This window comes from Panulirus ornatus, chromosome 20, assembly GCF_036320965.1.
Source record: "Panulirus ornatus isolate Po-2019 chromosome 20, ASM3632096v1, whole genome shotgun sequence".
NCBI classification, from domain to species: Eukaryota; Metazoa; Arthropoda; class Malacostraca; order Decapoda; family Palinuridae; genus Panulirus; species Panulirus ornatus.
The window spans coordinates 46,447,591-46,473,378 of NC_092243.1; the positions used below are offsets into that span (position 1 = coordinate 46,447,591).

At 39.7% G+C, this 25,788-nt stretch overlaps 1 protein-coding gene across 1 annotated transcript; it reads left to right on the forward strand.

Moving 5' to 3' along the window:
* Positions 1-548: 548 nt before the first annotated feature.
* On the forward strand, positions 549-25,653 carry LOC139755979 (acyl-coenzyme A thioesterase 1-like). The gene is made up of 4 exons (XM_071674848.1): positions 549-704; positions 8,407-8,575; positions 14,834-15,036; positions 24,711-25,653. The coding sequence occupies exons 1-4, from the start codon at positions 579-581 to the stop codon at positions 25,341-25,343; spliced, it is 1,131 nt and encodes a 376-aa protein (XP_071530949.1). The 5' UTR covers positions 549-578; the 3' UTR covers positions 25,344-25,653.
* Positions 25,654-25,788: the final 135 nt, after the last annotated feature.

Below are 25,788 nucleotides of genomic sequence, written 5' to 3' on the forward strand. Positions count from 1 at the left end.
AATTACTTTGCATTTGCCAGAGTTGAATTTCATCAATCATGTACCAGATCAACTTTGACGTCTGTTTTGGTCACCTTGAAAGCTGATGCATTCCTCCTCAGTTTCCACTTTACTCCTGACTTTTGCACAGTCTGCAAACATATGCAGAGGCCAAGAGTTTGTTAATATATCCTCCTCCGTTGGCTTTTCTGAGAACCTTCCCTTAGGGTTTACTAGGAAGATCTTAAGGTTTTTACCATGTCTGTCAGTAAAATCTTAAATTACATGTGAGTACAGGTGATTAACAAAGAGTGAGAAGCTTATGATGCACCAGTAAGATGGGGGTTTAAAGGATTTCTAACCCCATGAGACGTCTCTCATGGCTCATGGACACTAGCCTGAAGAGAAAAAGTTTTTCATACTTCAGGACTTACATTTCTGGAGTAAGATGTGAATGTTTGTAGAAAATTAGTTTGTAGAATTGAAGCTGATGGGGTAATTATGACTGTAGAGATAAGTTAGTGATGATTATGGATCCTAATATGAATTCTGCTTATGCTAACAGAGCAAATGAAAGTGGACAGGTGGACCTAACTACAATGGAGTCCTTAGGTGGCCACTACAAGGGCATTCTCCCAATGGGACTCATAGGTAGTCTCTTACCAGCACCAAAGGAATATAAGCATACTCGCTTCTTTAAAAGGGATGTGGAAAACCCAAGCATCGTGAGTACTTTATAATTTTTCTTTCACGTCCATCTATGATTAAACTGAGAATGGATTTGAAGACAATGACTTTCATTGTTATTGTGATATTTGGTCGATTAGATGTTTTCATAATTGGAGTCAGGCAATGAGCAAGGGAAATAAGTATTCCCCTATCTTTTAGAAATTATAAGCAAAATTTTTGTAACCTGTGGGTAGTTCTTCTGTCTTTCCTTAAGGAAAGAAACGTCTTGCATGAACCACTGCTTACTGCCATTTCTTAAGAGCAAACAAGAGTTAGGCCATGTGCTGAAACTCAGATGCAGCATACACACTCAATTCATTTTTTCCTCCACTGTATTCACTTCAGTAATACTTATAGCTTGTATCCTCATTTGGCCGTTTTTCTACACTTTTAGCATTTATTGGATCTTATCTTTAACAAATTAAGTGCAGTGTCCCTGTATATAGACTGATTGGAGAATGGCAAAAGGTGAGAGTAAATGAAGTAAAGGGAGTAGGTGAGGAATGGGAGGTATTTAGGGAAGCAATGCTAGCATGTGCCAGAGTTGCATGTGGTATTTGTAAAGTTGGAGGTATGCAAATTAGAATGGGTTGTGAATGGTGGGATGAAGAAGTAAAGGTGCTAGTGAAAGACAAAAGAGAGGTATTTGTGTGTTACTTGCAGGGAAAGAGTGCAAATAATTGGAAATGTAGAAGAGAAAGTGGCAGGAGGGCAGAAGGAAGATGCAGTGGTTGAAAAAAGGGCAAATGAGAATTGAGGTGAGTGATTATCAGTAATCTTTAGGGAGAATAAAATGTTATAGAGGGAGGTAATTAATGTGTGGAAGACAAAAGAACAAATTGGAACATCTATGGATTAGGCAGAAGGAGAAGTGATTACTGGTGGTGATGAAGTGAGGAGATGGACTGAGTATTTTGAAAGACTGTTAAAATCATTTTATTATAGAGTGGCAGATGTTGGGTGTTTGGGTTGGAGTGATGAGTAAAATGAGAGTCCTGGGAAGTGGTTTGGTGAAGAGAGAAGAGTTGGTGACAACCTTGCGTAAGTGAACGTGGCATGGCAGAATGCATGTACAGTCTATCTATCTGTCTATATCTCTGACACCCATTCCCTCTGGGAACACTCATCAAGTGGTGGCCACGGCAAAAGAGTCTTCACTTGTCCCTGTCCTTACATGCTTTCCTCGCATACACCATTCCACACATTCTTCCACCATTTCTCTCCCTTCACGTATTCTTCCACCCTGTTTTCCTATGTTACAGGTGGTCTTTCTCTCACACCAACCCCTTTTATTGTACTATCATACACTCTTGTTGTTAACTCCCAGTTTTGCATTCTTTCCACATGCCCAAATCTCCTCAAGGTAATGCTTTTCACCCACTCTACCACTCCACAATTAATTACCTTTGCATTCCCTGCCATACCACATCTCTCATATGCCCCTTCACTTCTTTCTTCATTCCATCTAGTCATACCACATGCTCTTCTCTAGTAGCTCATTTCCACAGCCTGGATTCTTGACTTCTGTGAATTATTCCATGTCCATGTTTAGGCTGCATAGGTCAGGGTTTGGATGACTATGCTGTCCCTTAGTCCTCTCTTCACTTCCATACTTACACCTCTGCCCTTCCTTATTCTATTAAGGGACCCAGTGACTCTTCAAGCCAGTACTGCTCACACCTGTATCTCTCCTTCCATATCACCAAACTTATTCAGGACAGCTCCGAAATACATAAATTCTCACCTCTTCCAATCTTTCTCCGTCCATATTAAAAGCACAATTTAATACATTCTTCTTTCACTTTACATGGTTTTACAAAATCTGTACTTTCACTCTGTTTCCCTTCAAATACCATTACTGTACTTTTACATGCATTTGTCTTCAATTCACCTATGCTTACACACATCATAAAACACACTTATAACCTTCTGCAACTCCTCTTCACTCTCAGCAAATAGCACAGTAACATCCACAAACAAGCTTGCCACTGATCACCATATCTCATCACTCCACTCCATCTCTGCACCCCTTTTTCCTAGTTTTGCTTTCATTTCTTTTACCACTCCATCCATATATGTATATTAAGATGCCACAGTGACATCACACAGCCCTGTATCACACTTACATGTATACCAAAACTTTTGCTTAACTCCCCCTCCACTCTTATACATTTGCTCCCCTATTGAAGGCTCTCACACCACCCACCAGTTGTCCCCCTACTCCATATATCCTGAACACATCCCATAAAGCATCGCACTCAACTGTCATATGCTCTCTCCAAATCCATAAAAACTGCATACATATTCTTACTTTTCAGTAAATGTTTTTCCATGGTCATTTTTACCCCAAAATATCTGATTCTTACATCCCCTACCTTTCCTAAAACCCCCTTGCTCTTCACTTATTCTGCAATCAGTCACTTCATCTCTCTATCAGTTGACACTCTTACATACCCTTTTCCTGGTACACTTAACAGACTTATTCCTTTATAAATGGTACATACATCCTTAGCACCTTTACCTTTGAATAAAGTAACAGTGATAGCTTTCACCCAGTCCTCAGGCACAACATTCTATTTCCATGCTAGATTACATATCAGATGCATCCATTTTATCACATTTTCTCCTCCATACTTCAGCATTTTAGCTGTAATTCCATCCACTCTAGGTACCTTTTCTACTTTCAGCCCCATTACTGCCTTTCTTACCTCCCCTTTTACCATAGGCCCTTGCACTTGTATCCTCTTCCTTCCATCCTCCATACCCATGCATGTAATAACTACTGCCTCCTCTTCTCCCACATTTATCACTTCTTCAAAACACTCTTTTCATCTTCCTTTCATTTGCTCCTTTTGATTCAGCAATTCTCCTTCCTTATTTCTTACATTAACATTTCCACTCTTACATCCACCTCTTTTCTGTTTCACCCCCTTCTAGCACAGTTTCATATTATCCCATAACTTTATCCACAATCTTCATCTACCCTATCTTTGCTTTCCTCCATCAACTTGTTAACACTCCTCTTACTTATTGTATATCCTTCCCTCTTCCTCTGATACATTTCTTTTGAGCATTCTACCATATACCTTTTTCTTCTCCCACAGCATTTTTAATCTCCTCTATCCACAGTACATTGCCCTTTTTATTCCTGTATCTCACAACCTTGTATCCATCACTTAATTGTATAATTTTTGATAGTAATTTTCTAAACATTTTAAACACCTCATTCATGCATGACTGTATCCCTATATTCACTACACTTCCATCTAAGCTTTCAGGTACCTTCCTTTCATACTTTTCTCTCATTTTCTCTGATTCACCTTCTTGCTTGCCAACACTTTTACTTCTCCATTCTTCCTTACATCTCCCAGATCCTCATCTCCACAAGAACTGCAAAATAGTCAGTTTCCAAAGAATCCACATACATTGCCACTGTATGAAGACAAAGGGGAATACCTGGTTTAAAAAGAGATATACATAAGTATACGTATGTGATTAGCAGAAATGGTCAAAGGGCATTATTGAATTATGTGTTAATTGATAGGTGTGTAAATGAGAGACAATTGGATGTTAATGTGCTGAGGGGCAGCTGGAGGATGTCAGATCACTATCTTGTGGAGGCAAAGGTGAAGATTTGTAGAAGTTTTCAAAAAAGAGGAGAGAATGTTGGGGAGAAGAGAGTGGTGAGAGTAAGTGAGCTTGGAAAGGAGACTTGTGTGAGTAAGTACGAGGAGAGATTGAGTGTAGAATGGCAAAAGGGGAAAGCAAATGACATGAGGGGAGTGGGTGAGGAATGGGATGCATTTAGGAAAGCAGTGATGGCTTGCGCAAAAGATGCATGTGGCATGAGAATGGTGGGAGGTGGGCAGATTAGAAAGGGTATTGAGTGATGGGATGAAGAAGTAGAATTGTTAGTGAAAGAGAAAAGAGGGGTTTTTTGGACGATACTTGCAAGGAGGGAGTGCAGATGACTGGAAGATGTTTAAAAGAAAGCAGCAGGAGGTCAAGAGAAAGATGCAAGAGTTGAAAAAGAGGGCAAACAAGAGTTGGGGTGAGAGAGTATCATTAAACTGTAGGTAGAATAAAAAGATATTTTGGAAAGAGGTAAATCATGTGTACAAGAGAACAAATGGGAACATCGGTGAAGGAGGCAATTGGGGAAGTAATAACAAGTAGTGATGAAGTGAAGGAGATAGAATGAGTATTTTGAAGGTTTATTAAATGTGTTTGATGATATGAGTGGCAGATATAGGGTGTTTCCGTTGGGGTGGAGTGCAAAGTGAGAGGGTCAGGGAGAATTGTTTGGTAAACAGAGAAGATGAAATCCAGTGAGGCAGCCGGTTTGAATGGTATTGTAGTAGAATGAATCAAAAAAAGGGGGTGACTGTGTTGTTGATTGGTTGGTAAGGATATTCATGTATGTATGGATCATGGTGAAGTGCCCTGAGGATTGGCGGAATGCATGCATAGTGCCACTGTACAAAAGCAAAGGGGATAAAACTGAGTGTTCAAGCTATAGAGGCATAAGTTTCTTGAGTATTCCTGGGAAATTATATGGGATGGTATTGATTGAGAGGGTGAAGGCATGTACAGAGCATCATATTGGGGAAGAGCTGTTTGGTTTCAGAAGTGGTAGAGGATGTGTGGATCAGGTGTTTGCTTTGAAGAATGTATGTGAGAAATACTTTGAAAAACAGATGGATTTGTATGTAGCATTTATGGATTTGGAGAAGGCATATGATAGGGTTGATAGAGATGCTTTGTAGAAGGTCATAAGGGTATATGGTATGGAAGTTTACTAGCTAGAAGCAGTGGAAAGTTTTTATCGAGGATGTAAGGCATGTGTATGAGTAGGAAGAAAGTAGAATGATTGGTTCCCAGTGAATATCGGTTTGTGGCAGGGGTGCATGATGTCCCCATGGTTCTTTAATTTGTTTATGGATGGGGTTGTTAGGAAGGTAAATGCAAGAGTTTTGAAGAGAGAAGCAAGTATGCAGTCTGATAGGGATGAGAGGGCATGGAATGTGAGTCAGTTGTTCTTCGCCATTGATACAGCTTTAGTGGCTGATTGGAGTGAGAAACTGCATAAGTTGGTGACTAAGTTTGAAAAAGTGTGTAAAAGGAGAAAGTTGAGAGTAAATGTGAATAAGGGCAAGGTTAGCAGGTTCAGTAGAGTTGAGGGACAAATGAGTTGGGACGTAAGTTTAAAGGGAAAAAAGCTGGAGGAAGTGAAGTGTTTTTGGTATTTGGGAGTGGACTTAGCAGTGAATGTAACCATGGAAGTGTAAGTGAGTCACAGTGTGGGGGAGGGATGAAGGTTCTGGGGAGCAATGAAGAATGTGTAGAAGGCAAGAACGTTATCTTGGAGAGCAAAAATGGGTATGTTTGAAGGAATAGTAGTTCCAACAATATTATATGGTTGTGAGATGTGTGCTATAGATAGGGTTGTATGGAGGAGGGTGGATGTGTTGGAAATGAAATGTTTGAGGACAGTATGTGGTGTGAGGTGGTTTGATTAAGTAATGAAAAGGTAGGAGAGATGTGTGGAAATAAAAAGAGTGTGGTTGAGATAACAAAAGAGGTTGTGTTGAAATGATTTGGACATATAGAGAGAATGAGTGAGGAGAGACTGACAAAGAAGATATATGTGTCAGAGTTGGAGGGAACAAGGAGAGTGGGAGGCCAAGTTGGAGGTGGAAGGATGGAGTGAATAAGATTTGAAGTTATTGGGGCCTGAACATACAGGAGGGTGAAAGGCATGCAAGGAATAGAATTAGTTGGAATGATATGGTATACTGGGGTCAACATGCTGTCAGTTGATTGAACCAGGGCATGTGAGACGTTTGGGGTGAACCATGGAAAGGTCTGTGGGGCCTGGATAGGGAGCTGTGGTTTCAGTGCATTACACATGACAGCTAGAGACTGAGTGTAAACGAATGTCTCCTTTTTTGTCAGTTTTCCTGATCAACTTCACTGAAGTGGGGGGAAGCGATGCTGTTTCCTATGGGGTGGTGTAGCGCCAGGTATGGATGAAGGCAAGCAAGTATGAATATGTACATGTACATGTGCAGAGGTTGGTGACTGAATTTGGTAAAGTGTGTAAAAGGAGAAAGTAAAGAGCAAGGTTATTAGGTTCAGTAGGGTTAAGGTTAAGTTAATTGGGTGGTAAGTTTGAACGGAGAAAAACTAGAGGAAGTGAAGTGTGTTAGACATCTAGGAGTGGACTTAGCAGCGGATGGAACCATGGAAGCAGAAGTGAGCCACAGGATGGGGGAGAGGGCAAAGGTTCTGGGAGCATTGAAGAATGTGTGGAAGGTGAGACAGTTATCTCAGAGAGCAAAAATGGGTATGTTTGAAGGAATAGTGGTTCCAACAATGCTAAATGGCTGCGAGGCATGGGCTGTAGATAGGGTTGTGCGGAGGAGGGTGGATGTGTTGGAAGTGAAATATTTGAGGACAGTATGTGGTGTGAGGTGGTTTGATCAAGTAAGTAATGAAAGGGTAGGAGGGATGTGTGGTAATAAAAATAATATGGTTGAGAGAGCAGAGGAGGGTGTGTTGAAGTGGTTTGGACACATGGAGAGAATGAATGAGGAAAGATTGACAAAAAGGACATATGTGTCAGCGGTGGAGGGAAGAAGGAGAAGCAGAAGACCAAATTAGAGGTGGAAGGATGTTTTGAAAAAGATTTTGAGTGATTGGGGCCAGAACATACAGGAGGGTGAAAGGCGTGCAAGGAATAGAGTGAATTGGAAGGATCTAAATAGGTAGTGGGTAATTACATACAAACATACATATATATAGATAGATATAAAGGTAGAATAGATTAGTTGTCCATAGAAAGTGCGCTACCTCGCGCACATGCGGGGGAAGGGGGTTGTCATTTCATGTGTGGTGGGGTGGCAACGGGAATGAACAAGGGCAGACAGTATGAATTATGTACATGTGTATATATTGGGAAGGATCACAATTTTGCGCGTGATCAAGATATTCCTATGAGTCCAATTCTCTTCGATGTATATCAACTGACTTATATTTCTCTCTTGTGTCTCCCCTGATGATGTAATTATTGCACGAAAGTGCACTTGGGAACCTTATTGTGTTTCATTTTCCCCGTGGACTCATAGGAATGTGTATATATATGTCTGTGTGTGCATATATATGTATACATTGAGATGTATAGGTATGTATATGTGCGTGTTTGGACGTTTATGTACATACATGTGTATGTTGGTGGGTTGGGCCATTCTTTCGTCTGTTTCCTTGCGCTGCCTCGCTAACACGGGAGGTAGCAACAAAGTATAATATAATGATAATGATAGAAAGTCAAAATTTCACCATTTCAAGCTAGAAGTCTTTATAAACCCTTGGCTGTTGGATTGCCAATTTCCTCTCTTCATTTCAGTTCCCATTTCTATCTTTCCAAAGTTTGAGTTTTATATATTCAGTATGAAATATTAGCTATGAAATATATGAAATGAAATTATGTTAACTGGGTGTTTTATTATGCTGGAAAATTTCTATTGTTAGAGTTACTTTAGCTCAATGTGCAGTTGTTTAGGTGTTGAGTTGAGCAGTACAGAGTTATAGTGATTATTCTTTTGGCTTGTGAACCCACAAAGAATGAAACCATTACACCATAGATAAAGGGCCATTGTGCTTCAGGATCTTCAGTATTACATAATCTTATTTTTGTAGGTGAAAGTAACTGTACACCTGGGTCACTTGAATGGTTGGGACCTATGTTCTCCTGATGCTGATGAACCCTTGGCCATTGTTACTCATCTGCGACACTACATGGCTCCTGGGGTGCAGCGTATTCCCGTCCGCTATGGAAAGATTCGTGGATGCCTCTTCCTACCTCCAGGTTAGTTGAGAATAAGTTGCATATTTTCTCAGTTGTATTTTATAAGACATTTTTTTGTATCGTAGATACAAAATGTTTGGCCATTTAGGATTATCTTTATTTATTTCAGTCATTACTATTTACATCTTGATACCTAAGAAAATCAGTGATATAACAGCATTGATCATTATATACTAAAGATTAGTAAATTTTAGTTTGATTATTTTGTACTTTTTCCATAGAAATGAGGCTCTTTAACCTATGTCATTCAGCCATGGGTACTTCCATATAGACTGTGTGCTACAGGTACACCACTGATTTTCCGGCAACTGATGGTTCAGCACCTCCTTTAGTCCGGACAAAATTACACAAGGGAACTTGAAATTACCGCGGCAACCAGACTAGTTTACTGGGTGGCCACAGATGGCGTTGTGTGTAAGGCATGCTTATTTAAATTGTTTACACTGCACCTATTGGTGGCGATACCACAATTCCGTGAGATTCTTAGCTTATTTTGCTTAAATTTAACCCTAGCTATGGCTTCTAAGACAGATGAGAGTGTCAGTAGTGGTGTTAAACGTAAACACCAGTCCATAACGAGCCAAGATAAAGTAGAACTGTTGAAAAAATGGACCGTGATGTTTCAGTGCATAAGCTGTGTGACATCTACAATATTGGTTCATCAACTGTTTATGATATATAGAAGCAAAGGGAGAAAATATTGAAATTCTATGCAGACAGTGATTCCAAGAAGCAAATAACAATTAGGAAAACTATGAAAGATGGTAAGAGTACTGAGCAGGATCGAGTGAATATGGAATGGTTTTGACAGCTTTGGAATGATGGAGTGGACTCGTCAGGTAGCATGATAATGGACCAGGCTATATTGTTCCATAAAGAACTTAAATTACAACATGAGTGTGATTATAGTGAAGGATGGCTTCAAAGATTCAAGAAGCATCATGGAATTTCCATGAATAAAGTGTATGGAGAAAAGCGGTCTGCAAGCCACAAAGGAGCTGCTGAGTATGTGGATGAATTTGTGAAACTCGTAGCTGATGAGCACCTCAGTCCTGAGCAGGTGTATAATGTATTTCATTTATTTATTTGATTTACATTTAGTATTTGTGTGATTTAAATTTCTAACAGTCCATGGTATACTTTAGACATATGGGAACTGTATAATTAGTGGGTTAGAGGCGTGTTGATGAATTATTATTATGTGACCATGGTTGGCCCAGCAAAATGGTTATTCGGCAAGGCTTTGGAACCAAGAGTGCTGGAAAATTGATGGTGTACCTGTGTATATTTCTTTGTAGACTCTGCCATTTATTCGTGAGTGATAGTCTGCTCTAATAGCTCCTTGTTAGTTCAGGGTTCAGTTAACCAACTGAATCCATTTGGGAATGTGCAAGCTAGGTTGACTTTTTGTTTGTGGTAGTTTCAAGTGAATTTCCATGCCTTGTTTTCACATGTTAGTTACAGCAGTATTTTTGGTATCAGTGTTTGGTTAGTTACAGCAGTATTTTTGGTGTCAATGTTTGGTTAGTTACAGCAATATTTTTGGTGTCAATGTTTGGTTAGTTACAGCAGTATTTTTGGTGTCAATATTTGGTATTACGACCTTGGTATGCACACCATTCTTTAGTCACACTAGTGCAGACTTCGTATGGTCATATTCCTTGTTCTATATCTCACCTCCACACCCTAACTTTTTTGATGACCTTAGAGGATCTTTATTTTGTTTAAATAGGACCAGTAGTATTCAGCTCATTGGGATTTTAGTTTCAAGTCTGCTCTTTTTGCTTTATTTGGCTGAGTTTGCTGCTCTATGATTGCCTCTTAACCACCATTTTTCACTTCTTTATTTTGAGAGTTCCCCTTACTCCTCCATTTGCATGCTTTCTCTATCCTGATAGAAGGAAAAGTTTTAAACTCGCAAAAAGCTGTTTCTTCTTACAGGGAAAACCAGTGCCCAGTCTTTCCTCTTTCCTATTCTTCCTTCTCCTCTTCTCCCTCTTTTACTTTCTGCAGTTTAGTTTTCATTTATGGGACTGAGTTCAGGTGTTCACATGGTCAGTCTTTGGATTTGTACTCATGACATAGCATAGGGAAAGCCCCCTTTGAGATATTTGAAATACAATAAACTTGTTGATTTTAAGTGTTTTAAGTCTTCAAAAAGTAAAAATAGATATAAGATTATGTATTTCTGTTTCATTGATTTAGTGTCCTCAAAAATCATTGTTCACAATCCATATATTTTCAAAGGCAAAACACGGTTAAGTGTGGGTGCAAGCAAATGATGCTGTCAGGATGAAATCATTGAACATCTGGTCACTGAGACTAGTGTTTCTTATTGTATGAGCACCAGCAACCTGCCTCAGTGTGCCTCAGGCTACCTCGAGGGAAGGATGTTTTCTATACTCTTCATGGCTGCACTGTCATTTTGGGAATTTCTGGGTGCTGTATTTTTTCCACCAATGCTTCAAGATGATTGGCTCTTACCTTTCTAAGAAGGAGAAAGCCCAAAGTCTCACCTGAAAGCACGAAAATGTGGTTACACATGAGATTTCTAGGTGCACTGGGGGCCCAGAATACATGATCATGTGGCTGCTTCCTCAAACACTTCATCAGTGCCTCGCTTCATTCAGGAGGTCAAGACCCTGTGGACCCTAAACATGGACCTAGAATACTTCAGGAACCTTGCTAATTCCATGCCCAAGACCAAAGAAGAGGTGATAAAAACTGAATGTAAGTGTGACATCGCCTTTGAAGAATGTGTGGGCTAGACAGACAAGATTTTCTGGAGATACTGTTTCTAAATAACCTTTTCTTTTTCACCACCGCCTCAGAGCACTGATATAAGTTTATGATAATGAAATTTGTTGCAAATAACTTTGAACTTATATATATATCCAATCAAACACTTTTGAGTGCAGAATGGAAAAAGGTGAGAGCAAATGACGTAAGGGGAGTGGGAGAGGAATGGGATGTATTTTGGGAAGCAGTGATGGCTTGCACAAAAGATGCTTGTGGCATGAGAAAGGTGGGAGGTGGGCAGATTAGAGAGGGTAGTGAGTGGTAAGATGAAGTAAGATTGTTAGTGAAAGAGAAGAGAGAGGCATTTGGACGATTTGTGCAGGAAAATAGTGCAAATGGCAGGGACATGTATAAAAGAAGAGGCAAGAGGTCAAGAGAAAGGTGCAAGAGGTGAAAAAGAGGGCAAATGAGAGATGGGTGACAGAGTTTCATTAGATTTAAGGGAGGATAAAAAGATGTTTTGGAAGGAGGTAGATAAAGTGCGTAAGACAAAAGAACAAATGTGAACATCAGTGTAGGGTGCTAATGGGGAGGTAATAACAAGTAGCAGTGAAGTGAGAAGGAGATGGAGTGAGTATTTTGAAGGTTTGTTGAATGTGTTAGATGAAAGAGTGGCAGATAGAGGGTGTTTTGGTCGAGGTGGTGTGTAAAGTGAGAGGGTCAGTGAGAATGGTTTGGTAAACAGAGAAGAGGTAGTGAAAGCTTTACGAAAGATGAAAGCTGGTAATGTGGCAGGTTTGGATGGTGTTGCTGTGGAATATATTAAAAAAGGGGGTGACTGTGTTGTTTACTGGTTGGTGACAATATTCAATGTATGTATGGATCTTGGTGAAGTGCCTGAGGATTGGCAGAATACATGCATAGTGCCATTGTACAAAGGCAAAGAAGATAAAGATGAGTGCTCAAATTGCAGAGGTATAAGTTTATTGAGTATTCCTGGGGTATTATTTGGGAGGGTATTGATTCAGAGGGTGAAGGCATGTTCAGAGCATCAGATTGGGGAAGAGCAGTGTGGTTTCAGAAGTGGTAGAGGACCTGGGGATCAGGTATTTGCTTTGAAGAATGTATGTGAGAAATATTTGGAAAACAGTTGGATCTGGATGTAGCATTTTTAGATCTGGATAAGGCATATGATAGAGTTGACATAGATGTTCTGTGGAAGGTATTAAGAAAATATGGTGTGGGAGGTAAGTTGCTAGAAGCAGTGAACAGTTTTTATCGAGGATGTAAGGCATGTGTACGAGTAGGAAGAGAGGAAAGTGATTGGTTCTCAGTGAATGTCAGTTTGTGGCAGGGGTGCGTAATGTCTCCATGGTTGTTTAATTTGTTTATGGATGGGGTTTTTAGGGAGGTGAATGCAAGAATTTTGAAGAGAAGGGCAAGTATGTAGTCTGTTGTGGATGAGAGAGCTTGGGAAGTGAGTCAGTTGTTGTTCGCTGATGATACAGTGCTTGTGGCTGATTCGGATGAGAAACTGCAGAAGTTGGTGACTGAGTTTGGTAAAGTGTGTGAATGAAGAAAGCTGAGAGTAAATGTGAATAAGAGCAAGGTTATTAAGCTTAGTAGGGTTGAGAGACAAGTTGATTGGAAGGTAAGTTCGAATGGAGAAAAATTGGAGGAAATGAAGTGTTTTAGTTATCTGTGAGTGGATTTAGCACCGGATGGAACCATGAAAGCGGAAGTGAGTCACAGGGTGGGGGAGGGGGCGAAAGTTCTGGGAGCGTTGAAGAATGTGTGGAAGGTGAGAACGGTATCTCGGAGAGCAAAAATGGGTATGTTTGAGGGAATAGTTGTTCCAGTAATGTTAAATGGTTGGGAGGCATGGGCTAGAGATAGGGTTGTGTGGAGGAGGGTGTTGGAAATGAGATGTTTGAAGACGATATGTGGTGTGAGGTGGTTTGATTGAGTAAGTAATGAAAGGGTAAGAGAGATGTGTGGTAATAAAAAGAGTGTGGTTGAGAGAGCAGAAGAGGGTGTATTGAAATGGTTTGGTCACATGGAGAGAATGAGTGAGGAAAGATTGACAAAGAGGATATATGTGTCAGAGGTGGAGGGAACAAGGAGAAGTGAGAGACCAAATTGGAGGTGGAAGGATGGAGTGAAAAAGATTTTGAGTGATCGAGGCCTGAACATACAGGAGGATGAAAGGCGTGGAAGGAATAGAGTGAATTGGAATGATGTGGCATACCTGGATGGATATTCTGTCAATGGATTGAACCAGGGCACATGAAGCCTCTGGGGTAAACCATGGAAAGTTTTGTGGTGCCTGGATGTGGAAAGGGAGCTGTGGTTTTGGTGCATTACACATGACAGCTAGAGACTGAGTGTGAACAAATATGGCTTTTGTTGTCTTTTCCTAGCACTACCTCACGCATGTATGCGGGGAGAGGGTGGATGTCATTTCATGTGTGGTGGGGTGGCGACAAGAATGGGTGAAGGCAGCATGTGTGACTATGTACATGTGTGTATATGTATATGTATGTATACGTTGAAATGTATAGGTATGTATATGTGCGTGTGTGGTTTTTTATGTACATACATGTGTATGTAGATGGGTTGGGCCATTCTTCTGTCTGTTTCCTTGAGCTACCTCGCTAATGCGGGAGACAGCAACACAGTATAATATATAATAAACACTTTTTCAAACCACCCATTCTCACCAGCATCTCTATATCTTACTTTAAACATCTGTACAATGAGTACTTGTTTGTCACTCTTCATTGCATCAGTTTGTTCCATTCTTTTACATTCATTACACATTTGTCTCACTTAGCTATGCCAAACAGTAATACATGTTGAAAATGATTGTGATCATATTACTTAAATCCAAGGCTACATATATCTTTTGTAGGAATTATTCTGCTAAACTAATGTACCTAACCCTGCAGGTTTGCCAACCTACTTACCATGTAAGATATTTTTCTTTTAACTGTAAAGGTATTGAATTTGTTTACATATATGTACAGTATGTGTACATCTTTTATTGCTGTACAACAGGTTGGAACATGTAGAATTCTAATCTTGATGCATTTTCATAGATTCTTCATTCAGAATATTCATTAAACCTTTTGTTCATGATTTTATAAATTCTTGGTTCCTCATAGGTATCATAAACCATGTAAAAGCTTTTATCAGCAATGTTGTCCTTATCAGAATCCACTGTATTGAAAGATTCTTATAACCATAAAAAGGATATATCTCCTTAGTTTGTAACATCTCACTATCTTGAGAATGATTGTTTTCTTCACAATATCTTCCAAGTTCGCTCCTTATCATTACAATAAGAAGGGAAGATAATTTCATAACTTTTTCCATGCTCTTTTTTTCTTACTTTCTTATAGTGTGTAGTACTTATTGATGCACTTAAACATGGAAGGAATACACTTGTGTTTTATATGTCTTTACAGTTCCTTTCTGACTGATTAAGAAAAGATTTAGCATTGTGCATTAAATTTGTAGGAGATGGTCCCTTTCCGGGAGTGGTGGACATGTTTGGGACAGCTGGGGGCTTACTGGAGTACCGTTCAGCCCAGCTTGCTTCACGGGGCTTTGCATCCCTTTCACTGGCTTTCTTTAACTATGAGGACTTACCAAGAAATGTTAGAGAATATGATATTGCATACTTTGAGGAGGCAGTGGAATTCTTATTAAAGCATGAAAAGGTGAGTAGTATTTCTTTTGCTTTTTTCATGTCTAATGTCTCTGATGAAATTTTCTACAAGTAATACCATTATGCATATTAACCATATGTATGTTTGGAGGCATACAGCTGATCAAGTGGCAAGTGATATGCAGGCATTTTGAATGGATTTCTTAAAAGTTCGGACAAAGGACTAAAATACTGAGGAACATAAAAGAGGATGCATGGCGGTAAAAGTAGTGGTAAACAACATGAAGAGACTGAATGAGTACAGTATTTTCTGACCTGATCAGTGTAAAGCTAACTCTCCAACTCAGAAAGCTGCTGTTTGACATCATCATTTTCTTTTTCTTTTCTTTTTGTCTTTACTTCTTTTCTGCCTCCTCCTCCTCTTCCTCCTCTTCTTATTCTTATTCTTTCTTCTTTTCTTCATTCTCTTCTTTTCTTTTTGTCTTCTTCTTTACTTCTTTTCCTCCTCCTCCTCTTCTTCTTCTTGACTTCTTTGTCTTCTTCTTTTCTTTTTTCATCTTTCTTCCTTTTTATTTTCTTCTTTTTTCTCTTCTTCATAGTCTATTCTCCTTACTTTTTCTTCTCTTTGTATTTTCCTTTTTCTCTTCTTTTCTTCTTTTTTTCCTTCTCGTCTTCATCCTTTTTTTCTCCTGTTCTTGTTCTTTTCTCCTGTTCGTGTCCTTTTCTTCTTCTATCTTCTTTCTTTTCTTTTTCTTTCTTCTCTTTCCCATGTTTTCCTCTTGCAAGGTCTTGTAAGGTGATGGTATACTTCCTCCTGTTCTAACAGAGTGTGCTCTGAACTATCTCTGATCCTTGCTTACCTATTTCTTCTTTTAAAATCCAGCCTCTCTCAGTTTCTTAGAAGCATACAATAGTTTTCCCCATCCCTGAGAAAGGGAACAATTCTGACTTCTTTTACTATATCCCCATTGCTCTCATTTTTCCATCTCCAGTGTCTTTAAAAATCTTATTGCTTCTCACTTTGTTAATCATGAAACAACATTAATGGTCCAGAAATTTCATCACACTGTGCCTAAAAAAGGTAATAGGAAATTCAGTAAAAAAAAGCAGGTAATTAGCATTTGAAAGTAAAAGAAAATACACAGAAGAATGTATTTTTACCTTTGTTTTAGCCTGGTCGACTGCTAGGTGAAGGTTGGAGAGGATATGGACAACGTGTTTTATAGCTCTCAGTACGAGTGGAGAACATGGAGATAATGTTTCTTTTGTTCTTTCTATTGAACTTGTTTTCTCCCATTACTCATCTCTCATACATAAGCACGATGTTGGTTGTAAATATGAATTTATTTAGAAATGTTACATCTTTCTCTAAAAATCAGGGAGGAAGATTGGCGAGCAAGTGTGGGAAGGATATTGAAGGATTCATTTCTTTCTCTACCTGAACTTATTGTAAACTCTACTCATTTTTCACATTTGACTCATTGTTGGTGGTTAATTTCTTAGATATATTTAGGAATATTGCACTTCACACAATGCAAATGGCTGGCACCTGTGGGAATGATTTTGGAGGAGTTTTTCCTTTGGAAATATTGTTGCTTTCTACCTGTCGTATGTTACCAAAGTTCTTCAGAACCACATGCTTACATGAGAGAAAATTAGGCACAGATTTTATGTTATATTTTCCTTGAGCATAAAGTTAATGGGGACACCTCATATGAAGGCTGTCCTCTTCTTACATAACCCCACTAGAATCAGTCCAACCATAATCCCACTAAAACTTACATGAGCTGAGCAATGCTTCTAGATGGATATTTAGGGAATGAGTCTCACACCTCAGTTTCAAGGCCATACGCCAAGCCTGGGTGGTGTCTAAAGCATACAATATGTTCTTCTCATATTCAGTCATCTTCCAACAATGCCATGAGAGCACATTTTTGTAAGTTTTCTAGGAAGAAATGTGTGCTTTTACCAGAGTAAGAGGACCAAGCAAAAGATGATCCTGAATTATTTGATGATGATGATCTATCTTTGGATCATGTGGAGAGTGATTTTATAGATGTAGACTCTTTTAGCATTAAAAATTAACCAAGATAAGGCAGGATAAGATTTTCCAGCAAAAGTGGAGTCAGTTTTTTCAGTTCCTGTTTGACCTTGACAACAGTGCATGTGGCTGGTATTTTTATGTTCTTATACATTTACTATTATGAAAAATGCATTAATTATATCATATTGCTTGAAGTGGTCAGTTGTTTTGATGTAGGTGAAATAAACAGTATATTATGCACAGTGGCAACTCACTTGACAGTAAGGCCTTAGTCTTGTATTTTTAAGTCCATTAGGTTGATGCACCTACAAAACTTAAACAGAAAATGATGCCTAACTTACTTCCCAGGCCCACTTTATCCCATAAAGACTATACTTGCCCTTCAATCCAAGACTTGCATTTACCTCCCTCACCACCCCATTCATAAATAGATGTGTATGACATCATACATCCCTGCCACAGACTTTCCAAGCCCAGCCCTCCTCATCCCCTACAGACAGCTTACTTACCCTTACTCCAAAATTACTTCCCTTGCCACCCTGTTCATAAACAGATGTATATGACATCACTCACCCCTGCCACAAATTAACCTTCTGTTGGAGCCACTAACTCTCCTGTCTTCCAACTTGTACACATGCCGTACACAGATAAAAGCTCACTGCCTCTAGCAGCATTCCTTCCACACCATATATTCTTAAGACTCTCCACAAGGCATCTGTGTCAACCAAAATCATATGCTTTCTATGTATATATCTGATGTCTGTTCCATTCTGGAACTCCCTCAAGTGAGTGGTCATGGTAATAGAGACTCCATAACTAGTGAAGTCCAGTGCTGCAGTTCTTAGCCTATATTACCTTACTCTTAACAGGCTGCTGGCAGAGGGCAAGTCTAGCACAGTATTTATAGAGGCCTTTACCTAATTTCCTTCTGACTGCTACTTCCCATGCATTCCCCACATGTTGTAGAAGGCAACTAAAGGGGACAGGAGCGAGTGGCTAGAAACCCTCCCCTCCTTGTATTTAAACTTTCTAAAAGGGAAAACAGAAGAAGGAGTCACATGGGGAGTGCTCATCCTCCAAAAAGTTTCAGATTGTGGTGTCTAAATGTGTGTGGATGTAACCAGTATGAGAAAAAAGGAGAGATAGGTAGTATGTTTGAGGAAAGGAAACTGGATGTTTGGGCTCTGAGTGAAATGAAGCTCAAGGGTAAAGGGGAAGAGTGGTTTGGGAATGTCTTGGGAGTAAAGTCAGGGGTTGGTGAGACGACAAGAGCAAGGGAAGGAGTAGCACTACTCATGAAACATGAGTGGTGGGAGTATGTGATAGAGAGTAAGAAAGGAAACTCTAGTTTCATATGGGTAAAACTAAAAGTGGATGGAGAGAGATGGGTGATTGTTGGTGCCCATGCACCTGGGCATGAGAAGAAAGATTATGAGAGGCAAGTGTTTTGGGAGCAGCTGAGTGAGTGTCTTGGTAGTTTTGATGCACGAGAATGGATTATAGTGATGGGTGATTTGAATGCAAAGGTGAGTAATGTGGCAGTTGAGGGAATAGTTGGTTTACGTAGGGTGTTCAGTGTTGTAAATGGAAATGGTGAAGAGCTTGTAGATTTGTGTGCTGAAAAAGGACTGGTGATTGGGAATACATGGTTTAAAAAGAGAGCTATACATAAATGTACGTACGTAAGTAGGAGAGATGGCCAGAGAGCATTATTGGATTACGTGTTAATTGATAGGCGAGTGAAAGAGAGACTTTTGGATGTTAATGTGCTGAGAGGTGCAACTGGAGGGATGTCTGATCATTATCTTGTAGAGGCAAAGGTTAAGATTTGTAGAGGTTTTCGGAAAAGAAGAGAGAATGTTAGGGGGAAGAGAGTGGTGAGAGTAAGTGAGCTTGGGAAGGAGACATGTGTGGGGAAGTACCAGGAGACACTGAGTGCTGAATGGAAAAAGGTGAGAGCAAGGGATGTAAGGGGAGTTGGGGATGGAATGGTATGTATTTAAGGAAGCAGTGATGGCTTGCGGAAAAGATGCTTGTGGCATGAGAAGTGTGGGAGGTGGGCAGATTAGAAAGGGTAGTGAGTGGTGGGATGAAGAAGTAAGATTATTACTGAAAGAGAAGAGAGAGGCATTTGAACAATTTTTGCATGGAAAAAATGCAAATGACTTGGATATTACAAAAGAAAGAGGCTGGAGGTTAAGAGAAAGGTGCAAGAGGTGAAAAAGAGGGCAAATGAGAGTTGGGGTGAGAGAGTATCATTAAATTTTAGGGAGAATAAAAAGATGTTTTGGAAGGAGGTAAATAAAGTGCGTAAGACAAAAGAACAAATGGGAACATCGATGAAGGTGGCTAATGGGGAGGTAATAACAAGTAGTGGTGATGTGAGAAGGAGATAGAGTGAGTATTTTGAAGGTTTATTGAATGTGTTAGATGATAGAGTGGCAGATACAGGGTGTTTTGGTTGAGGTGGTGTGCGAAGTGAAAGGGTCAAGGAAAATGATTTGGCAAACAGAGAAGAGGTAGTGAAAGCTTTGCAGATGATGAGAGCTGGCAAGGTGGCGGTTTTGGATGGTATTGCAGTGGAATTTATTGAAAAAAAGGGGGTGACTGTGTTGTTGACATACTGGTAAGTATATTCAGTGTATGTATGGCTTATGGTGAAGTGCCTAGGATATGCAGAATGCATGCATATTGCCATTGTACAAAGGGAAAGGGGATAAAGGTGAGTGCTCAAACTACAGAGATATAAGTTTGTTGAGTCCTGGTAAATTAAATGGGAGGGTATTGATTGAGAGGGTGAAGGCATGTACAGAGCATCAGATTGGGGAAGAGCAGTGTGGTTTCAGAAGTGGTAGAGGATGTGTGGATGAGGTGTTTGCTTTGAAGAATGTATGTGAGAAATACTTAGAAAAGCAAATGGATTTGTATGTAGCATTTATGGATCTGGAGAAGGCATGTGATAGAGTTAATAAAGATGATCTGTGGAAGGTATTAAGAATATATGGTGTGGGAGGTAAGTTGCTAGAACCAGTGAAAAGTTTTTATTGAGGATGTAAGGCATGTGTACGAGTAGGAAGAGAGGAAAGTGATTGGTTCTCAGTGAATGTCAGTTTGCTGCAGGGGTGCATGATGTCTCCATGGTTGTTTGATTTGTATATGGATGGGGTTGTTAGGGAGGCGAATGCAAGAGTTTTAGAGAGAGGTGCAAGTATGCAATCTGTTGTGGATGAGAGGGCTTGGGAAGTGAGTCATTCGTTGTTCGCTGATGATACAGCACTGGTGGCTGATTCAGGTGAGAAACTGCTGAAGCTGGTGACTGAGTTTGGTAAAGTGTGGGAAAGAAGAAAGTTAAGAGTAAATGTGAATAAGAGGAAGGTTATTAGGTACAGTAGGGTTTAGGGACAAGTCAATGCGAAGGTAAGTTTGAATGGAGAAAAAGTGGAGGAAATGAAGTGTTTTAGATATCTGGGAGTGGATTTGGCTGTGGAAGTGAGTCACAGGGTGGGGAGGAGACAAAAGTTCTGGGAGTGTTGAAAATTGTGTGGAGGGTGAGAAAATTATCTCGGAAAGCATAAATGGGTGTGTTTGAAGGAATAGTGGTTCCAACAATGTTATATGGTTGCGAGGCATGGGCTGTAGATAGAATTGTGTGGAGGAGGGTGGATGTGTTGGAAATGAGATGTTTGAGGACAATATGTGGTGTGAGGTGGTTTGACCGAGCAAGAAATGAAAGGGTAAGAGAGGTGTTTGGTAATAAAAAGAGTGTGGTTGAGAGAGCAGAAGAGGGTGTATTGAAATGGTTTGGTCACATGGAGAGAATGAGTGAGGAAAGATTGACAAAGAGGATATATGTGTCAGAGGTGGAGGGAACGAGGAGAAGTGGGAGACCAAATTGGAGGGGGAAGGATGAAGTGAAAAAGATTTTGAGTGATCGGGCATGAACATGCAGGAGGGTGAAAGGTGTGGAAGGAATAGAGTGAATTGGAATGATGTGGTTTACCGGGATGGACGTGCTGTGAATGGATTGAACCAGGGCATGTGAAGCGTCTTGGGTAAACCATGGAAAGTTTTGTGGGGCCTGGATGTGGAAAGGGAGCTGTGGTTCCAGTGCATTGTATATGATAGGTAGAGACTGAGTGTGAACGAATGTGGTCTTTGTTGTCTTTTCCTAGCGTTACTTTGCACGCATGCGGGGGAGGGTGTTGTCATTTCATGTGTGATGGGGTGGTGACGGGAATGAATAAAGGCAGAAGTATGAATCATGTACATGTGTATATATGTATGTGTCTGTGTATGTATATATATGTATACGTTGAAATGTATAGGTATGTATATGTGCGTGTTTGGACGTGTATTTATATACATGTGTTATGGGTGGGTTGGGCCATTATTTCATCTATTTTCTTGCGCTACCTCGCTAACATGGGAAACAGTGACAAAGTATAATAAATAGATAGATATGTACGTGAGTGGATCTCTCTCTTCATCTGTTTCCTGACACTACCTTGCTAACATGGAAAATGGTGATCAGACATGGAAAAAAGAGACATTTCATTTCAACACATCCACCCTCCTTCACTGCTCAAGCCTTGCTTTCATACACATAATTGATGTGACTACAATGCTTTGGACATACCCATTTTCATCCTCCCAGATAATGACTTCTATCCATACACTACACAGTGCTCCCAGAACTTTTGTTCCCTCACTCAATCTATGACTCACCTCTACCTCCATGGTTCAGTTTGCATCCATGTCCAATCCCATGTATCTGAAACACTTCACTTCCTCCAATTTTATGCATTCAAACTCACACCAAATCTAACATCCAAAATATATTGATTTTGTTGTTTTTCAAATTTACTCTCAACTTCCTCCTTTTATGCACTCTTCCACACTAAGCCACCAAATTCTGCAGTTTCTCACTTGAATCTTCCACCAGTGCTGTGTCGTAGCAATCAACAATTGACTCACTTCCAAGGTCTCCTTACCCCCTGTGGACTGCATACTCACTCCTTTCCCTCCAAGACCCTTGCTACCCCAATCCATAGTCAAACTAAATAGCTATGGTGACATCACATACCCCTGCTGCAGACCACCTTCAGCTGGATCCACTCACCCTCCTCTCTTCCTACTTGCACACAATACCTGATACTTTTGGGGGCTTTACTCCCACAGCATGTATTTTGGTATTTCTCACAAATCCTTTTTCCAAGCTCACTTACTTTGTCCACTTTCTTCTCACCCATAACGTTTTCTTTTGCTACTGGCTGCACCTTTCAGCACATTCTTATCCAAAAGTCATTTTTGCATATCCATTAATTTTAAGTAATTGATCATTGACCATCTCTCCCACTCTCATCTGTATACTTGTGTATGTCCCCACTTTTAAACCAGACATTCATAATCACCAGCACACAACTCATTAACCTGCTCCTCATTTCCATTTACAATGACATGGCAGTGAATTGAACCATGGAAGCAGAAGTGAGTTGTAGGGTGGTTAAGGGGATGAAGGTTCTTAGAGAACTAAGGAATGTGTAGAAATAGAGGCTGTTATCGTGGAGGCAAAAAATAGATATTTTTGAAGGTACATTAGTGCCAATGATGTATGGATGCCACGCATGTATTATAGATAAGGATGTGTGGAGATGGGAATGAAATGCTTGAGGACAATATGTGGTGTGAGGCAGTTTGATTCTGTAAGTACTTGAAGGATAAAAAAAAGGTGTGGTGATATGAAATATGGTATTGAGAGAGCAGAAGAGGATGTTCTGAATTGGGTCGGACAAATGGAGAGAATGAATGAGAAGAAGTTGGTAAAGAGGAAATATGTGTTGGAAGTGGAGGCAAAAAGGAGAATGAGGAGACCAAACTGGAGATTGAAGGATTAAGTGAAAGATAATTTGAATGGTTAGGCTGAAAGGCTTGCATGGGATAGAGGAATTGGTATGATGTGGTATACAGGGTTTCATGTGTTGTCAGTGGACTGAACCAGGGCACGTATGGTGGCTTTGGGAAACCAAGGAAAGGTTGGTAGGACCTGGTTGTTGATCTGGGGCTGTGGTTTCAGTCCATTGCACATTATACAGGTACACCACCGAATTTCCGGCAACTGATGGTTCAGCACCTCATTTAGTCCAGACAGAATTACATGAGGGAACTCGAAATTACCGCAGCCACCAGACTAGTTTACTGGATGGCCACTGATGGCATTGTGTAGGACGCGCTTATTTACATTCTTTACACTGCACTTGTTGGTGGTGATACCGCAATTCTGTGAGATTCTTAGCTTATTTTGTGTAAACTTAACCCTAACTATGGCTTCTTAGACATATGAGAGTGTCACTTGTGGTGTCAAACGTAAACACCAGTCTATATTGATCCAAGATAAAGTAGAACTGATGAATATGTTCTGTGGTGTTTCGGTGCATAAGCTGTGTGACATCTACAGTATTGGTTCATCAACTGTTTATGATATAAAGAAGCAGAGGGAGAAAATATTGAAATTCTATGCAGGCAGCGATTCCAAGAAGCAAATGACAATTACAAAAACTGTGATAGTAAGAGTACTGAACACGATCAACTGATGATGAAATGGTTTCAACTGCGTTGGAGTGGAGTGGACCTGTCAAGTAGCATGATAATGGACTAGGCTAAGTTGTTCCATAAAGAACTTAAATTACAACATGAGTGTGACTATAGCAAAGGATGGCTTCAAAGATTCAGGAAGCGTCATGGAATTTCCATGAATAAAGTATGTATGGAGAAAAGCGGTCTGCAAACCATGAAGGAGCCACTGAGTATGTGGACGAATTTGAAACTTGTAGCTGATGAGCACCTCAGTCCTGAGCAGGTGTATAATGCAGACAAAACTGCATTATTCTGGCAATTCACACCTAGGAAAACACTAACAACAGAAGACGAAGAAGACCCCACAGGATTCAAACAATCTAAGGACAGATTTGCCATCTTAGGGTGCTCAAACACAACAGGTATGCACAGATGTAAACCGCTGGTGATAGGAAAAAATAAATGTCCCAGGGCCTTGAAAGGTGTTAAAGTTTACCCAGTAACACACCGTGCAAATAAGAATGGCTGGATTACAACCGAGCTTCTGTTAAAGAAATTGATAAATTTGCATTTATTTTTGTTTAATCTTGTTAATTAATACCTGTAATCTTGTTTCACTAATGTACTATTGTAAAAGTACCTGTATTTCATTTATCTATTTAATTTTCATTTAATATTTGTTTGATTTGAATTTCAATCAGTCCATGGTATACTTTAGACACATGGGGGATGTATGATTAGTGGGTTAGAAGTGCGGTGATGAATTATTATTACATGACCACGGTTGGTCCAGCAAAATGGTTAATCCAGCAAGGCTTTGGAACCAAGATTGCTGGAAATCGGTGGTGTTCCTGTTTCTAGAAAATGGATGAGAACAAATCCTGTCTTCTTTTGTTCTTTGTGCAGAATACTAATGCTGAGAATGGTGGGGAAGTGTGAAAAAAAGTAAAAATTGTATAATTGACTCTTGGTTCAAAAATTATGATGATTTTTACTGATGATAGAAAATTAGTATCCCATTATACCTTTGAAATGAAAAGAATTTTTAGTCTGAGTGGTAACCATTGAATGGATGGCCTTATTTTGTAATTTCCTTTTTTATTTTGCAGGTACTTCATCATGGTGTGGGTGTGATTGGAACAAGCAAAGGTGGTGACTTGGCTCTTTCTATGGCTGCATTCATTCCTTCTATTCTTGTTTGTGTTGTCATCAATGGGCATAATGTACCTGTTAAAGCAGGTTTAAGAGTTGGAGATAATATATATCCCCCTTTACCATATCTAGACACTGGTATGCGCATATTAGATGATGGAGCTTTACATTTTTTTAATATTACTAGTGATCCAAGGCAACATCCCAAATCAATTCTTCCAATTGAACAAAGCCAAGCAGCTTTTCTCTTTTTGGTTGGCAGTGATGATCGAAATGTTAGATCAGAGTTTTATGCACAGCTAGCCCGCCAAAGGCTACATGAACATGGATATTCTAGGTGCTGCGAGGTATCATCGTATCCTGGGACTGGTCATCTGTTAGAGCCGCCATATTCACCACACTGCTTTTCCTCTTTTCAGCACACATTCATGATGCCAATTGTTTGGGGTGGGACTGCTAAACACCACATTATTGGGCAGGAAAAAGCTTGGTCCAAGATGATAGAGTTCTTGTGGTTTCATCTTGTGCATAGCAATGCAGATGGTGAAGGTGCACCAAAATGCAATCATGTTCCAAAGTGTCATTTATGATAATATTTTGAACAGATAATGAAGAAATGTTTGAGAGTAATTCTGTAGCAGATATATAGGACTGAATACAACTACCAATATATTGGATGCATTTTTTACATAGTTAAATTTTCAAGCAGCAAAGAGAATCACAAGAGAAAAGTTAAGTTTATCAGAGTTGGTGAGGATGCTGTAGGGAGTATTGCAATCCTTTTTTATTTACACTTGGTATGATATGATATGAATTTATCACAGCAGACTTGTTCAGAAAGTGCTGTCACCATACATTATATCTTTTGAGAAATAAATATTGAGTTGTAGAGTGAGTAAATTATGGAATAAGAAAACCATTACCAAATCACCTCAATAGGAAAGCACCTTCAAGCATTTGCCTGTAAAGACTGCATCTTGTTTGCATTCACACTGCTAGTAACACGATCTGCTAACCCGAGAACTATTTATGATT

Bases quoted from the DNA above. Each gene is read 5' to 3' on its own strand.
- LOC139755979 (XM_071674848.1), top strand. From the start codon at position 579: ATGGAGTCCTTAGGTGGCCACTACAAGGGCATTCTCCCAATGGGACTC. The intron at 8,576-14,833 runs GTTAGTTGAGAA...TTAAATTTGTAG, and splicing joins ATGCCTCTTCCTACCTCCAG to GAGATGGTCCCTTTCCGGGA. The intron at 15,037-24,710 runs GTGAGTAGTATT...TTTATTTTGCAG, and splicing joins TCTTATTAAAGCATGAAAAG to GTACTTCATCATGGTGTGGG.